The 14,948-nt window shown below is 35.3% G+C and overlaps 2 protein-coding genes and 1 pseudogene across 6 annotated transcripts; all 3 read right to left on the bottom strand.

The window, feature by feature from the left end:
* Positions 1-2,483: 2,483 nt before the first annotated feature.
* On the bottom strand, positions 2,484-4,521 carry LOC111275058 (stem-specific protein TSJT1-like). The gene is made up of 4 exons (XM_022860157.2): positions 3,971-4,521; positions 3,187-3,427; positions 2,970-3,090; positions 2,484-2,883 (listed from the first exon to the last, which is right to left on the bottom strand). Exons 1-4 carry the CDS (start codon positions 4,174-4,176, stop codon positions 2,684-2,686), a joined length of 768 nt encoding a protein of 255 aa, XP_022715892.2. The 5' UTR covers positions 4,177-4,521; the 3' UTR covers positions 2,484-2,683.
* Positions 4,522-4,645: 124 nt separating this feature from the next.
* LOC111275057 (DNA mismatch repair protein MutS, type 2) lies at positions 4,646-10,590 on the bottom strand. 4 transcript variants are annotated; one of them, XM_089755090.1, is made up of 6 exons: positions 9,648-10,586; positions 8,872-9,329; positions 7,142-8,102; positions 6,536-7,060; positions 5,804-6,265; positions 4,646-5,049 (listed from the first exon to the last, which is right to left on the bottom strand). In XM_089755090.1, the coding sequence occupies exons 2-6, from the start codon at positions 9,156-9,158 to the stop codon at positions 4,738-4,740; spliced, it is 2,547 nt and encodes an 848-aa protein (XP_089611216.1). In that variant the 5' UTR covers positions 9,159-9,329; positions 9,648-10,586; the 3' UTR covers positions 4,646-4,737. The 4 variants fall into 4 exon arrangements, with proteins under 4 accessions (XP_089611216.1, XP_089611219.1, XP_022715888.2 ...); XM_089755093.1 differs by lacking the exon at positions 5,804-6,265 and having other exon boundaries at positions 8,872-9,437; positions 9,648-10,590; XM_022860153.2 differs by lacking the exon at positions 9,648-10,586 and having other exon boundaries at positions 8,872-9,437.
* Positions 9,507-14,409, bottom strand: LOC111274243 (allantoinase-like; annotated as a pseudogene). The gene is made up of 13 exons (XR_016333992.1): positions 14,319-14,409; positions 13,656-13,749; positions 13,365-13,469; positions 13,059-13,132; positions 12,639-12,716; positions 12,512-12,542; positions 12,354-12,437; positions 11,907-11,968; positions 11,529-11,677; positions 11,245-11,371; positions 10,801-10,957; positions 10,601-10,711; positions 9,507-9,917 (listed from the first exon to the last, which is right to left on the bottom strand). The product of XR_016333992.1 is annotated as an allantoinase-like (transcript).
* Between the last annotated feature and the right edge of the window lie 539 nt (positions 14,410-14,948).

Here is a 14,948-nt window from a genome sequence, read left to right on the forward strand (position 1 = left end):
CTGAGCAAGTCCTTGAAATTCGCTACTAAAGTACAAACAGATTCTCAAACAAGTTAGATAAATGAATATATTGTCTTGATTTTTGTTTTTTTATCACTTTCCAAAAGTCAAAAACACTAATCTTAAATTCAAAAGCAAGTACTATGACTTTTCTTTTTAGTTTATCAAATTATATTTATTGAAATTTTTGTGTAATTAATTAAATCAAAATTATTAATTTTAATAAGTGTTTATAATTATCCTTTATATAAAAAAAATCTTAATTTAGAGATAAAAAAACAAATACTAAAATTTAAATTTTACACTTATTGAATGAGATTATTTTAAAATAATTGTATGAATAAATTTAATTAAATTTTAAATTTTTATAATTTTTATTATTTATTAATTAAATCCTTTTAACTTTTTAGCGAAGGAGATGTCAATTGTTTGATATTCAAAAGTAGCTTAATGGTACATTTGGGGACAAAGCACAAACTTCAAGTTTAAACTTCTCGAGTGTTTATTTGATTTTGAGAAAAGATATGAAGAAAAAAAGTAGTTCAACAATGTTCTTGCTTGTTGGGTTCCACTTCCATTGTCTGTCAATTTGATAGGCACAAATGTCCTTTACCCAATATACAAATATAAATGGTTTATAGCACAAATGCAAGTGATTATAATTGTTATATTAATGAAAAGTTAAGAAGTTTTGATTAAAATAAAATAATAATAAAATAAAATAGTTTGCTTAATCAATTGGGAGTGGAATTTGGAATCCTCCTTTTGATAATTAACAAGCAAAAATAGACAAGGTGATTGAGTAAATTATAATTGCAAAAGGTCACGCACTTGGGACCCAACTAAATTAGTCAAAGGACAGATGATGAGCCTACATATAAAGCAATCAAACTAAAAAATTTACAACGTTTAGCGAAGTTGATTGAAAAGTGTTTGTTTATTAAGATGGATGGCCACTTTGGTTAATCAAGAAAGGGAGAAAGGCCATGGAGAAATCGTGACCCTCCCCCCAAAATGACCATCTAAACTGAGATTTTGGTTCAATATCTTTAATTAATCGATTACTCATTGGTGAACAATGGTTCAAGTTTTTAATTGGAACAATGCTGTATATACATAAAAAAAATCTACAAATAAACATATACATAACTGTTTTGATTTGATACGTTTTGATCAATCGAACTGATACTTGCATGATTTGTACGAAATATACTGTTCACACAAGCAACATGAATTGATATATCTAACTTGAAAATTTGTTGATCACAAATTTTATGCCCTTTTTCCCCCTTGTTTCTGAAACAAACCATGCAAAACTTAAAACTTCAATGTATAAAGCCTTAGCATGGAGCAAAACTAAAACTACATAGGTTTAATTTTCTCTGAAAGATGGCAGCGGCAAATTGAGTTTGCGTAACCTTATTACTTTCACTATGTTTGGGGATGTGCTATGCTAACAGGGTCGGTCTATCCATGGACAAGGAAGCAAAAGTTGACTTAAACCAGGGTAATAATAACAGCGATTACATGCATGAAGTTGGCACTACTTCTTCGTCCTCTGACTGTCGTGATGTTGATATCGTTGGTGGAAGCGAATACTCTGATAGCAACCCTGGCTGTGCCCCCGACGACAACGACAACGACGACGAAGACGATGACGATAAAGATGCTGTCGATATCATTGGTGGATGCGAGCTTATCTGTCCTTGCCTTAACCGAGGGTCTGGTACTGCTACAATCGGTGAACTCAAACAAAGGATTAAGGAAACTTGAAGCCAATGGTTTAGGAGAAACAAATCCAATGAATATGCATGGCATGGCAACAGGATCTGGGTAGATATAGAAACCAGATGTTGTCCTGCGGCACAAAAAAAGTAGATATTTATAAATTATAAGCAGCCAGCTTGATATATAATTTTAAAGTCCAATCTGCTGTTATTTTTATATGAATAAAAACTTTTAAATTAAACTTTGGTTGCAAATGCATCAATTTAACGAATTTATCAAATTAAATTAAAGTATATACTAAGAATTTATCAAATTAACGGATCTACCGCTGTATTAATTTTATATTGGTTGTTACTTTTTGTGTTGATTTTATGGGACTAATATTGAAATTTAATTATCATCATAGTCAAATAATAAATTAAATGAAGTTTCATGTGCAAGCTTGAATTGTTTTGAGGGTAAAAGGGTACGTAGAAAATTGTTAAAGTGGAATCAAAGTGAAAATTATACAGGGTTTTCGTGATTATGATCCTTCTGTCACTCTGAATTGTTTGGATGTTTAACATTTTAGTTTTACAAAAAAGATGACACATGAGATAAAAAAAAAGTTGTAAATGTTTCCATTTAAACCTCATATTTAAATATCATTTTTAAAGTAATTACATAAATTAATTAAATCAAACTCTGAGTTTAATAATTAACTTTGTTAATAGTTAAATTTTGTTAAATTTTCCATTAATTGTTTTATTTCCATGATAAATGAAGTAACTCGATTTGCCAACATAAAAGAAGCAAAGCTCAGCAACTGATCATTATTAATAAGAACATAAACAGTGCCCCAGAATCCAGACTAGGTTAAATTACTCAGCTTCACCACATTGAAAACAAAGACACACTTGTCATGTTTTTTTTTCCTTGTTTGTTCTGATCAGCACAAGGGATGATTAAATCCCTTTCATTCTCCCTCTACGACGGTGATATCTGCCCAATTTGCAGCGCTACCAGTGCGCGGAATGCTAGGGAGTCTTGTGAACAAGTCCACCTGAAAAATTACTCCACAAATTTTCCCATCATCATCTTCGCCAGCAATTGCTTTTACCTTGTGAAGTGGATGATCAAAGCTTATAAGACCATTCACATTCATAAAAATGCAGCCTGTAAAATCAACCATGTAAAAATGCAAAGGAAAAAAAAACAACTTTTAATATACATAATGACCTTGAAAGACAAGCTATAATTACCTGGAGGAAAAGGTGCACAGGATTTTCCACAAGCCTCTTGTATGGGGTTCGGATCATCTGACAAAACCAGGGAGCCATCTCCAGCCATTCCCCATTTAAGTTCAACGCTTCCTTCGCGGTCCTAATTAACATTGTTAACAACCAAAGACATTTGCTGAGAAACTAGATAAAGTTTTATATGACTCGAGAAAATTAGTTTAAGCCATATCTAGCTCACCCTGGCCACGAATAGGGTACCAGATTTAGCATCAAAAACAATGAAAGCAAATTTTCCTTCTAGATCTTTAATGACTTGATCTGGTGGATATGGAGCTCGGTCTCTCAGGACCTTGTAAGCTTCAACCACAACCATGGCTTCTGTAGCTCGTCTAGACAGGCCATAATGTCGTCTGAGTTCGGAAATGTTCCCAAGAATCCCAATAAAAATGCAGAAGATGTCATCCATAACAACCGTGGACCTGTCAGTACAATATTCCGAGATCATCAAACAATGAAAATCCTAAATTTGTTATATGGAAATAGATATTCTTGCAGAAATCTATAATTTTGAGAATGTTATTCACTTGGAAGTTAGAATAAGATCAGAGATATTAACCAATAGTAATGACTTGTGAAAGCTCTGAAGTCTGAACCTTATTACAATCCAAGTTTCCATTTCTTGGTTACCCTTGTTAGTTCATTATTAACAAAATAACTATACTAATAATAATTTTAATTTAAAAGCTTGTTTTAATATCTTAACCGCCGGACCTGGTAAGTCCATTTACTCTGTAATCTACATTTAGGTGCATTATAATAGAAACTGATTCCAATTTATGTGCTTGATTGATCTGATGCAAAAGGATCGTACAGATGACACAATAATAAAAAGAGCCGAAGTAAGTATAAAAAGTGAAACATTCCATACATGATCTTTATTCCCAGCCAAAATTAATCGAGGAAAGAAAACAAGATCATAATTCAGCTCATAAACATCACGAAGGTGGAAATAATTTGAATACCTTGGATGCAAAGGACTCTCAGCTTCATGTGGCGAAGCCACGAAGTTCCCATTTGAAAGGTGGTACAAGGTTGAATCCGGCCACAATAACCGGAAAGCCTCCAAGATTTCTTCCCAAGTTCTCTTACCCTCAAAATCTAAGCCAACTGAAGGAAGCCCAAGCTCCTGTGGTGGATTACCTATTGCTTTCTCGAAAACCGCCAACATGTTTGCAGCAAAATCCCAGTGTTCTGGCCAATGCTTATTGCTTATACTAGTGCTGAGGTTGATGCATATCCTTGGCACCCTAAATGGAGCCGAGGCTTAGTGCATGCTTATCTCTAATTGTTCTTTGTAACTGAAAGAATAACTGACGTTCACTAGCTTACAGAAAAGGATTACGTTTGGGATTGTGCATGTGGCAGCTCAAAGCCTTTGGTTGGGTCTAACGTGTAGTCTGAAATCTGAAGATAAGACATGGCTTGCATGCAGGTATGGTGCCAAAATTTTTGGTTTCTTCTTCAGGTGGGCTTACAAGTCACATTACGCATTCCAAAAAAACAGAAATGATGGATTATTCAGAAAAATTCGAACTGGACAGCTAGATTGATTGATGATGAATGCAAGCTAGCATTGCTATTGCTACGACTTTACTACGGGGCTGCAACTTAACCGAAGGGATACAATTGAATCAAAATTGCCAACAAAAAAATCACTTAAATTTAACTGCATGCGTGTATACAAATCTATACTGAATATGAACTCGAGTAAAAGGAAAATGATTGTCCTTCACTTGATGTAAGCAACTGTACATCCATAATTCATTGGATTTTCCTGTTCATACTTAATCACACGTGGATGATTTCTTAATATTTCCAGTGCTCGCTCCTTAATGACGCCAGTGCCCATGCCATGCACAACAAAGACAACTGAATTTGATCCTCTTGCAGAGATGGCCATGTCAAGGTGGTGTGCAGCCTCTTCCACTCGCATACCACGGAGATCTACAGTGTTTTTTGATGTCCGAATTAATGGGCTATATGCAATTGCATCACTGTTTGTAGCATCTGAATTACTCAGGAACTCTCTGCTCCGTTCTCCCTATAGCAAAGATGATCAGAATCAGAGCCATTAAATTCAATTCCAAGACAAGCAGAAGATGACAAACTTCAGTCATACATTAAACAATCCCAACAATCATTTGAGAATAGTAGGCTAGGTTGAAAAGTATGATTGAATATCTCTGCTGACTACTGGCCAACTTGATTGCATCAACTTGATCTAGTTGAGTCTTTTTGTGCAGTAACGTGCACAAGTATGATAGAAGCTGCGGGTTATTTGTCTGTAAAAGTTTCAGAAGTCATTCAAAAAAGGGTAACAAAAACATGGTTGAACCCGTACATTTTTTAATGCAACTTATACAAGGAGTTTCACCAGAAAAGATGGGTGAAAACCAATATTTCTAGTTTCATGTAAGTATGATATCCAGTAGGAGCAGAAGATACACAAGGAAAATTAGACTAGTGAATAAACTTTTTCCTCAGATAAAGAACAGGAATAGGGATGCAGATTGGCTTTTCTCAGGAGGAACATAGGGTAAGGGGGAGGACAAGCTTAACAAATATTCATGAGGGGGGGGGGGGGGGCAAAGTCTGCCCTAGTAATTAATCAAATTGCAGAGAACATCAAGCTGGGAAAGCCTTTGGCCCAAAACTCCCCATTACTCAACTCAGTTCTTCTTATAAAGGTCCTTCACCAAAATCTCGGCATGGTATCCATCCAGATAAAAGAACTAAAATAAAACGCAAACAAACAACAAAGCAAAATGTCCAAGAAAGCAATCTTTATTATCCACCTGTCTTTTCAAACTCCGCCTAGGGCTGATTGTGTCATTTCTTTTGCCACTTGAAATAGGTCTAACATTGCTCCTTTCAACACGGACCCTAATTTTACCATATTGGACTAATACGGTGTTGTCATCCTCAGATGGTTCAACAACAGTAGCAATTTTGTTTCCTAGTCTCTTCACTTGGACTTTCTCACCAGTCTGAGGTAGATATGAACTTGCATCTCTTTCGGTAATAGAGAAACAATCACCAGGGTGGTGAGCTTTTACAATGGAGTTAATTGCAGATTCAAATTTCCTAATCAACGAATTAAACTCATCAGAATCAGCAGTTCTGAGCTGATTCTCAAACTCCTGTATCACAGTGTCAATTTGAGATTTTGCAGCATTTAATTCTTGCTGAACTTTTCGGATTTCCTTTGCCCTGAGAGCTATCTCACGCTCTTCAAGATTCTCTGCCTCACCCCTAACCTTCATTATTAGAATCAAGGAGAAGAAAGAAACAAAATTATTCAATAAGTAAAGACAAAAAAATTCTAGTCTCAAGAAAAAAAAAAGGGAAAAAAGACAGAAGTTAAGCTCTCCTATGTGCTATAGCTTACCAATAGGACAAAGGTTGACTTTTAATAACTAATAAACACCTAACATCACTTATTTTCCTGTGCTTATTTATAACAAAGAACAAGTGACAACAAAAAATTAGAATCATGTTGCAACAAGTTGGAATTTCTAAAATCATACCTCATAATAAAGTTCCATAATTTCTGCATGTAGAGATTCAGCCCTCTTGAACTGAGTTTCCAACCTCCTCCTTTCCTCCATCAGTGATTGATATAGCACACCTTTGCGCTCCTGCTGCTTTTCTGGCTTTAGACATTCCACCCACATCTTTGCACGTTCAATTATACTTCTATCAAAACCAATTGATTTAGCAATAGTCAATGCATTTGAATCACCAGTGCTACCCCAGAGAATCCGGTAGGTAGGTTGTAAGGTCTCCAGAGAAAATTCCATGGCTGCATTCTCATACCGAGAGTCCTTATCTTTAAGGAGACTTAAATCCGCATAATGCGTTGTTACAACAGCTAAGTTAACACAATTTTTGACATACTGCAAGATACTGGTAGATAAAGCCACACCTTCTGAAGGATCAGTTCCACTCCCAATTTCATCAATGAGGATAAGTGATTCTTTTGAGGCTACTTCCAAGATACCACAAATTCGAGACATATGCCCACTAAATGTTGAAAGACTTTGTTCCAAAGACTTCAGTCATAAAAGAAGAGTCAGAACAAAAGCAGATAAAGAAATGAGAAATTATCACTCATAGAAAAGGTAAAGCACTACCTGGCTATCCCCAATATCTGCAAGAACAAGATCAAACCATGGAAGTCTTGGCTGCTTCTTAGCAGGCAAATACATGCCAGCCTTTGACATAATAGATGCCAGCCCCAAAGTTTTCATAGAAGCAGTTTTACCCCCGGTATTGGGCCCTGAGATAACAACCACCCTTGTTCCACATTGAACTTTGATATCTATAGGAACAGGAAAGCTGGATTTACCATTTGAAGACTTTACAGCAGGCATACCACCACTTTTCTCATCCAATACAGATGGATCTGCAGAGTTGGATGCAATGAAATCTGTGAAATTTCTAAGAAAAGACCCAAGCAGAAGTGGATGCTGTATTCCTTCAATATCTATTGACAAGGCATTATCTGCTCCATAGGAAACTAACACTTCAGATTCCTTTGAACTTAAAATCGGACAGGCACCATTCACCCACTTAGCATATGCAGCTCTAGCAAAAGCAAGATCAACTTCTAGAAGTCTATCCAACAAATACTTTATCTCAGCTTCTGATTCTGCTACTTCAGATGTAAGCAGGCTCAGGATAGCCATTTCCTCAGCTTTTTCAGAATTTGAAAGCTTTACTTCCATGTTATTCAACTCAACTGCTTCTTTGGGCTCCATAAAGTATGTTGCACCAGAACTACTAACATTTAGAACCACACCATCTGGAAGCAAATATTTATGGGAAGCCCTGACACCCACACACATCCTTGATCGACGCTTGGTTATCCAAGGTCTGTCGATACCTCCAGCCTGAAATACATTAACTGATACTTCTTTCAACAGAGACTCCAGATTTTCCATGTTCCTCTTCCTTTCAGCCCTAATAAGATCCAATTCTTCACTAGCTCTATCAAGAATCGTTGAAAGATTGCAGTCTATGCAAAATCCTATCTTTTGCTCTAACTCCATCTGGAAATAGCAACCCTTAAGTATTTCAAGTAATGGAGGGTACCTAGCACAAAATCAATAATATCAATGAAATTCTAAAAAAATAAATTCAACTTTCGTGCAGGCAGGTTATATATTTTGTCATAAACAGGAAATAAGCAGTGCACTCTAATGTCTATAGTACCTTGAATATGATTTTCTTTTCAGACCCTTAGAAAGACAAGATAATCCATGTTATCATATGACACATGACTCTCGGCTCTCCAAATTGTATTAAGCAAAAATGAAGACCTTTTCACAGATGCTTCAGATAGAATTGCTTACACCAAAATGATTGTAAAGTAAGGTCTTCAAAGTCAGAAGTGCCTATAATAGAAAAATAAAATACTTAATAGACCTCTGTTATGATCAAAAGGTTGAATTCTTATAGGAAAAAAATCAAGTTATTGACCTATTCAAAGAATCAAAACATTCATCATATATGGTTACACTGAACTTTTCTTTCTATCAGTGATAAGCATCTGGTATAAGATCATTTCATTTTACTTGAAGTTTGAACAATTATAACTAATCAACTATCAGACACGAAAACAACTACGAAAACATTTAGACATATTGTTCCTCAGTTTATATATGTAAATTTTATAGTAACCCAATGTAAGTGAATCACATACACTAAAACCAATTTGAAAACTCAAAACTCTAACCACTTCTAAAATATAACCATTGCAAACTATTACTAAATTTTTTTTTAATGAACATTAAATTCACGCCAAAAATGCAACAGAAAACATCATGAATGCCGAAATTGAAAAAAGAAGAAATTCATGTACCTCTCTAAAGAATCTCCTTGGGCGACCGCTGTCAACTTCTCCGAGACGGCCCTGGCGGCGCCAAGCATCCTTCGAACTCTGCAAAGCTCCCTTACGGTTAGCATCTGCCCTGAAACCGCAGAGTGGAGGATTCCTGAGACGTCTTCGATGGCCGAGAGATCCAACGGTTGTGATTTCAAGGCCTCCATGGCGTGCAAAGCGGCGGTGGTTTGGTCGAGAAGCTTCTGGGACTCTTCGTGGGATTGACCTACGGGAATTGCGGCGGTTTTCGTGAGGGAGAGGGCCATAGATGTAGATGTGAAGGAAGAAAGGTAATTGCATAAGGAATGCCATTCTAAGGTTTTAAGGGTTTCGCTTTGGAGGGCGGCAGCAAGTTTGGATGACTTGGCCAGCGAGCTGATGAGTTTAGGTTTGAAGGGTCTCGTTGAGAGAGAGTAGCGGCGGTGACGCTGGCGGTGCTGATGGGACAGAAATGGTGGGATTCGAAGGGAAAGAACGTTAGCGGAGAGTTGCATGAAGATTATTCAAAGTAAATTTCAGTTGAATGGGCTTTTCCTTATCCGTTTCTGTTTTTTAAACCCAAACGGACGCATAAGTTTTTCTACATTAATAATTTTTTAATTTTACAAATGTAATTAAGAAATTATCACATATTTTATTTTTAAAATTTTTTTATTACATCTTAAAAAATGTCCCACTTTTTTTTGTTTTTTTAATTTGTTAGAATACTACAAGCACGAATGGTGGCAAGACAAAGGACGATTGATGGTTCTCACTTCTCATTGATTGCTTGTTGTGATGTTTACGAAATCCAGTAATCTTCCCCATTTCTATGCTGCGAGGATTAGAGCACCAGTGTCAGCAGAAGCATGATTCCCTTCCTTGTACACGAGGTTCCCTCTTACAAAAGTCGCCAACACTTTTCCAGATATATAGGGCATCCAGATACATGCTGGATTTTTCACATACATAGGATGATCAGCATTGAGGTCAAATTCCACTTCAGGCTCCCAGATGACAATGTCCGCACGATCTCCACATTCTTCCTTCATAATACATCAAAAAAGAATCAATGGAAGTGAATATGAAAAGATGATTCAAGATATTGACCTTCAAATGCTGTCTGGCAAGCTTCGCAGGCCTTTCACTCTACCATAAAGCTAAATGCTCCAATGTTACTCCAAATTTTCGCATGTCACAGGAAGAACAAACCACAGATGTCTCAATAGATTGTCATTGATCAGTTCACACCCGGTAAGAATATATAATGATTGAAGAGAGAATGTGAGTAAATGACAAAATAGGTGTATGAAAGATGGTAAGAAGGGCCATATAAGCAAGTCTATTCATGTTGTCAACCGCTTAATTTTGGTTGCTAAATTCTTTTTCCTACACTTTTAGTTCATTATTACAGTATCAAGTTCTGGTTTATTGTCAATCCATCATGTAGATAACTATGTTGACCAAACTAAAAGTACTAAATATCTTTTCCGAAAAGTGAAACTGCATAACAACATGTAGCAGATCAAAGTGGTTTCACCAAATTTCAACCTTCAATCCAGAAAGATAATATTGAGGGTTATGGTAATTTACAGGCCAAACTTGTTTGAAATTTAGACTGTAATATTCATAAATTAGTGCTACTAAAGATGGTAGTTAAATTTTATATATACAGAAGAAAGTAAACAGTTACTTCAGATAATTTTTCTGAAAATGGAAAATCACCAACCTGTACAGATGATATGCCACCCCAAGCCCTCAAAAAGTTACCATTATTCAGGAGTTTAAGTTCTGGGACTGTTAGTGAATGATCAGAGCTTAGCATATCAATATGTCCTTCCTGGAACAGAATAGAAAATAGAGAAGCAAAATGTTTGAAGAAACTAGAACTATGATAGCTGCTAACACCCTAAAAGTTAATGGTAATACCATTAAAGCATTCCATAATTTTTCTTTATTGGCTGCATCACAGATAGGTGGAGCACACTTGAAATGAGTATCTCTATCTGGAATCTCTTCCGATGAAAGCGCTAAATAAATGAGGGCCAGTCTCAACAGTTATGCTGTCACCACTCCATTTTGCTTCCTGTCAACAATACAGAAATGCCTTCATAAAAAGGTATTCCTTGCTCTTCCTGGAAATAAAAAAAAGGGGGGTGGGGAAAAGAATCTAGGAAGGCCCTGACCACAGGATTAAAATACAGTTTAAAGCAGATAAACCATCAAATTTATCCATTCATATTAGAAGTGCAATTTCATAAATGTCCACAAGTAGTCATTTATTGGCAACTAAAATGGTAGAAAGGAGAATGAAAATTTGTGCGATGATCAAGCAAGGGCATTCTATCAGAGAGACTGAATCGTATAAGATACCTTTGTAAGAACTAAGGAAGAACCAACATCAGACAAATTAACAACATGAAGATGAGCACCTTTTGATGGACCACCGATCCTCGTGTCCTTTGTGACAGTCAAAAGTTCTCTAATAGCTGCCTCCTCCCTGGATGGGAAATAAAGGAGTAAACTAACTATATAAAGAAATACAAGCCAATGACTTAAAAATTGTGCAAAGCATGGATAGAACAACTGAGAACCTCAATTAAATTATTTAAACATGCCCCTTCCCAAAGAATAAAATAAAAGAAAATTCAACTTACCAAGAAGGTGGCCTTGTCTTAAGATAAGTTGAATATGATCAAGGATCATCATCATCATCTTCAACCTGCAAGTGGCTTTCAACATCTTGTTGAATCTCTGAATATACAAGTAAAGGTCTTCTGTATTTGGCCAATACAGATAGCCCTGCCTAAAGCAGCAAATTGCTATGATTTTCAGCAGATGGCCTAAACATTACCAATGTTTCAAAAACTGATTTAAGTGACAAAAGAACTTCATCAAAAGACTTCATTATTTGTGCATTATTACAAGACTAAAGAAAATTGAAAAGAAGTGAACAGAAATGCAAAAGTGCTCTGTTTCAAAAGGAAGACAAGCTTTACCATCTGTTGAGTTCAATTCAAGTATCAGATACAAACCTTAATATGACTGGCATCTGTCATAAGAAAGTCATTGATCCCTGAAGGGCACATAAAAGACTGCAAAGCAAGAACATAAAAAGTTGTAAAATAAAGTTTCAATGTAACAAAAGACTAACTCCGTGTATTACAGAATATCACCCCCCCATCTTTCTTTGGGGAAAATGGGGTGGAGAAAAGAAGGGTGTTAAGTTCTAATGGAGTTAATGAGTTCTCAACTCACATATTGACAATATGTTAGGCACATTATGTCCAGGATCAGAAGTAGTATCACTGACTGGGGATTACTTAAGTTCACAGATAACATCAAGATTATTCTTACAATAATACTGATGGCATAAGTATCTCAGAAAATACAAAGACCCAGCCTTCAAAAGAGAATAGATACTATGTTCTATGTAAATGATGTGAAGATGAATCATTAACAGCCTCGTTAGATGCTTATCCTCAAACCAAGGACACCAGCATCTAAGAGAGCTTCTAGAGCCGTTGCATTGAATGCATTTTCAGGAACTAGACCTCCCCAAAAGCCTGGTAATGGTATATTTGTGAGACTTAGAGTCTTTGAAATAGTGATTTCTTAAGGTATAGTTCATGGAACATACCAACATCAACATAAGTACTCTTCTCCGCAGCCTTAATGTGTCCATAAAAAAAAAAATGAAATGTTCAAATAGATGATATGTAGCATATCCTGATATCCATTATCTTGTCACTTTTATGTATGATTACTAGGCATACCTTGAGTTTCAAGGTTTCTGTTGGAAGGAGAGCTATTTAAAGGCATGTCAATCAATGTTGTAATGCCACCTATAGATATGCAGCAGTAGAAATAGTTAAGGTGTGCATACCGTGCGGCAGACCAAAAAAAAGGTATTCCATTTAACACGATTCAAAAGGACTAACAATACATGAACATATTTGTTAACATGAAGGAAAATGAGGAAGAAAACCAGATTTGGCTGAACAACCAACCATAAACATTTTAATTAATGACTACAGGTAAAAATAAGTAGCAAAAAACCCACTACCGAAAACTGTAATGTTTGCTTATGGAGAAGATGAATTAATAATTTATACTTTGTATTTATCACTGACAGAAACATCTGTTAGTACAAGTTCATTATACTTTATACATGCAAAGCAAGATACTTGCGGCAGTTGCTTTAGTCCCTGAAGGAAATCCCTCCCATTCAGCTCTCCATGGATCATCTAGATGTGCATGCCTACCCTGGACATAATTGTAAGCACCTTTTAAAGCAAGTACACCTAATTGTAAGCACCTTTTAAAAAAATGTACATTTTTCTTTTGATCATATCAACTTTCATGCTCTTGCAGTTATCCATCTCAATCACTGCTTAGAATTTAAGTAGATATTTACTTCTGGGGAAATGAACAAATTGTGAGTGCGTTATTAAGGAGCATGAATGACAAGGAATCAAGATTTAATATCTTACACATCAATCAAGCCATTGCCGTAATCAACTACTTGTTTTGTTTAGATTTTCCATTCCAATCGTTGTCCTTAACTATGGATATGATATTCCCTCCCTTTACCTCAACTGTCCATTTTATGCATTCTGAAAAGAAACAAAATGATTAGTATAAGTACAGTGCAGAGATCTTGGTCAAGATTGAGGTGTAGCATTATTGTAATAATGATGATAATGCCACCAACATAATTAAAGATTTCCATGTTTCCTCTTGCAATACTTCTTACTCTATTCGAATTCAGTTGCTTTACATACCTGCACCAGAAAGAATCCCTTCTGGTGTCACAATGCGCTTGCTTGCAATCCAATAGTGACTGTAAGGAAGAAGACTGCAATTCCTTTGAGATGGCTGCCAAATGTAAAATCACAATTTCCTATTTATCCAATTGATCAATTGACAACATTAAAACCATGATCTACAAGTACAAACTGCCTTAAACAAACCCGTAAAACTTCAGCTGAAATAATTCCATAAAGCAAAACAAAACCATAGGATCAGTTCAGAGTTATTAAGAATGAAATTTCATCAAAATAATTTAGTTTCCAGTTTCTAAGTCAATAAATGGTTCAAAAGAAAAACAAGCAAACAATCAAACAAACTAAAGAAACTGAGAATTGAAACTAGGAATTCCCCAAAATCTCAGATACTTGGGCGCAGAAATCGAGTAGACTCTACATAGCGCCGAAACCAGATAACATCTAAAGAAATAAAGAAAACTGAAATATTACATTTAATCTATTCATTTTCTCAGTCGTCGCCAACAAAAGTCAGCTCACTGATGAATTATGAATGTCAAACAAAAGCCGAAAATAAAATTATATATTTACAGAAATGCTTAACATTTAATAATTAGACTGTAATGAAAAGAAACCTTGGAAGAATCTTGAATGTAGAAAAGGAAAAGAAAAGAAACGAACAGCGACAACAGAAGTAAGAGACTCCATTGCAGCAATTCCCCATCTCTCCCGCTCTCACTTTCTCTCTATTGTTGTTAATAATAAAGAAAAAAAAAAAAGAACCAATGAGATTTTCACGCACACGTGTAATTTCATAAACTTCGAAATGACAGAAAACAGCTGTCACCCCTTAGTGGAAAATGCAACGCTGACCGCCAATTGCGTAGTTACATCTGGATACGTGATGAAATATCATATATATTATGTTTACACGTGAGTATCTATCTATATTCATGAATAGTAAAGTACATTTACCAATAGATAATTAGGTTCATTAATATTAATGACAGATTTTAACATTCAATTTTGAAGATATTAACTGAAATTATATATATTTTCATTTGTTATGTTTCTTGAATTTTTGTGAGTGTAAAAAATGAATACATGTTCAACGAATCAACATTGATATACTTATTTTTAAAATTTTTTTATATGTTTAGATTGCCAGATTTTCATACTCACATTTATTTTTATATGTCAAATATAGGTACTTCCAAGAAAAATTAAAAATTAAAAAAATTAACATAGTTCATTTGGGTTTTATTAAATAGAAAAAATTAAAACAATTGCAAAGATATAATAAAATAAATT

Source organism: Durio zibethinus, chromosome 26, assembly GCF_047325235.1.
Source record: "Durio zibethinus cultivar Kanyao isolate XHJ-2024 chromosome 26, ASM4732523v1, whole genome shotgun sequence".
In the NCBI taxonomy this organism is placed as follows: domain Eukaryota; kingdom Viridiplantae; phylum Streptophyta; class Magnoliopsida; order Malvales; family Malvaceae; genus Durio; species Durio zibethinus.

Bases quoted from the DNA above. Each gene is read 5' to 3' on its own strand.
- LOC111275058 (XM_022860157.2), bottom strand. From the start codon at position 4,176: ATGTTGGCGGTTTTCGAGAAAGCAATAGGTAATCCACCACAGGAGCTT. The intron at 3,428-3,970 runs GTATTCAAATTA...TTGTACTGACAG, and splicing joins GAGAGTCCTTTGCATCCAAG to GTCCACGGTTGTTATGGATG. The intron at 2,884-2,969 runs GTAATTATAGCT...TTGATTTTACAG, and splicing joins CTGTGCACCTTTTCCTCCAG to GCTGCATTTTTATGAATGTG.
- LOC111275057 (XM_022860153.2), bottom strand. From the start codon at position 9,386: ATGCAACTCTCCGCTAACGTTCTTTCCCTTCGAATCCCACCATTTCTG. The intron at 7,061-7,141 runs GTAGTGCTTTAC...TTATGACTGAAG, and splicing joins CAGATATTGGGGATAGCCAG to TCTTTGGAACAAAGTCTTTC. The intron at 6,266-6,535 runs GTATGATTTTAG...CTAATAATGAAG, and splicing joins TTATGGAACTTTATTATGAG to GTTAGGGGTGAGGCAGAGAA.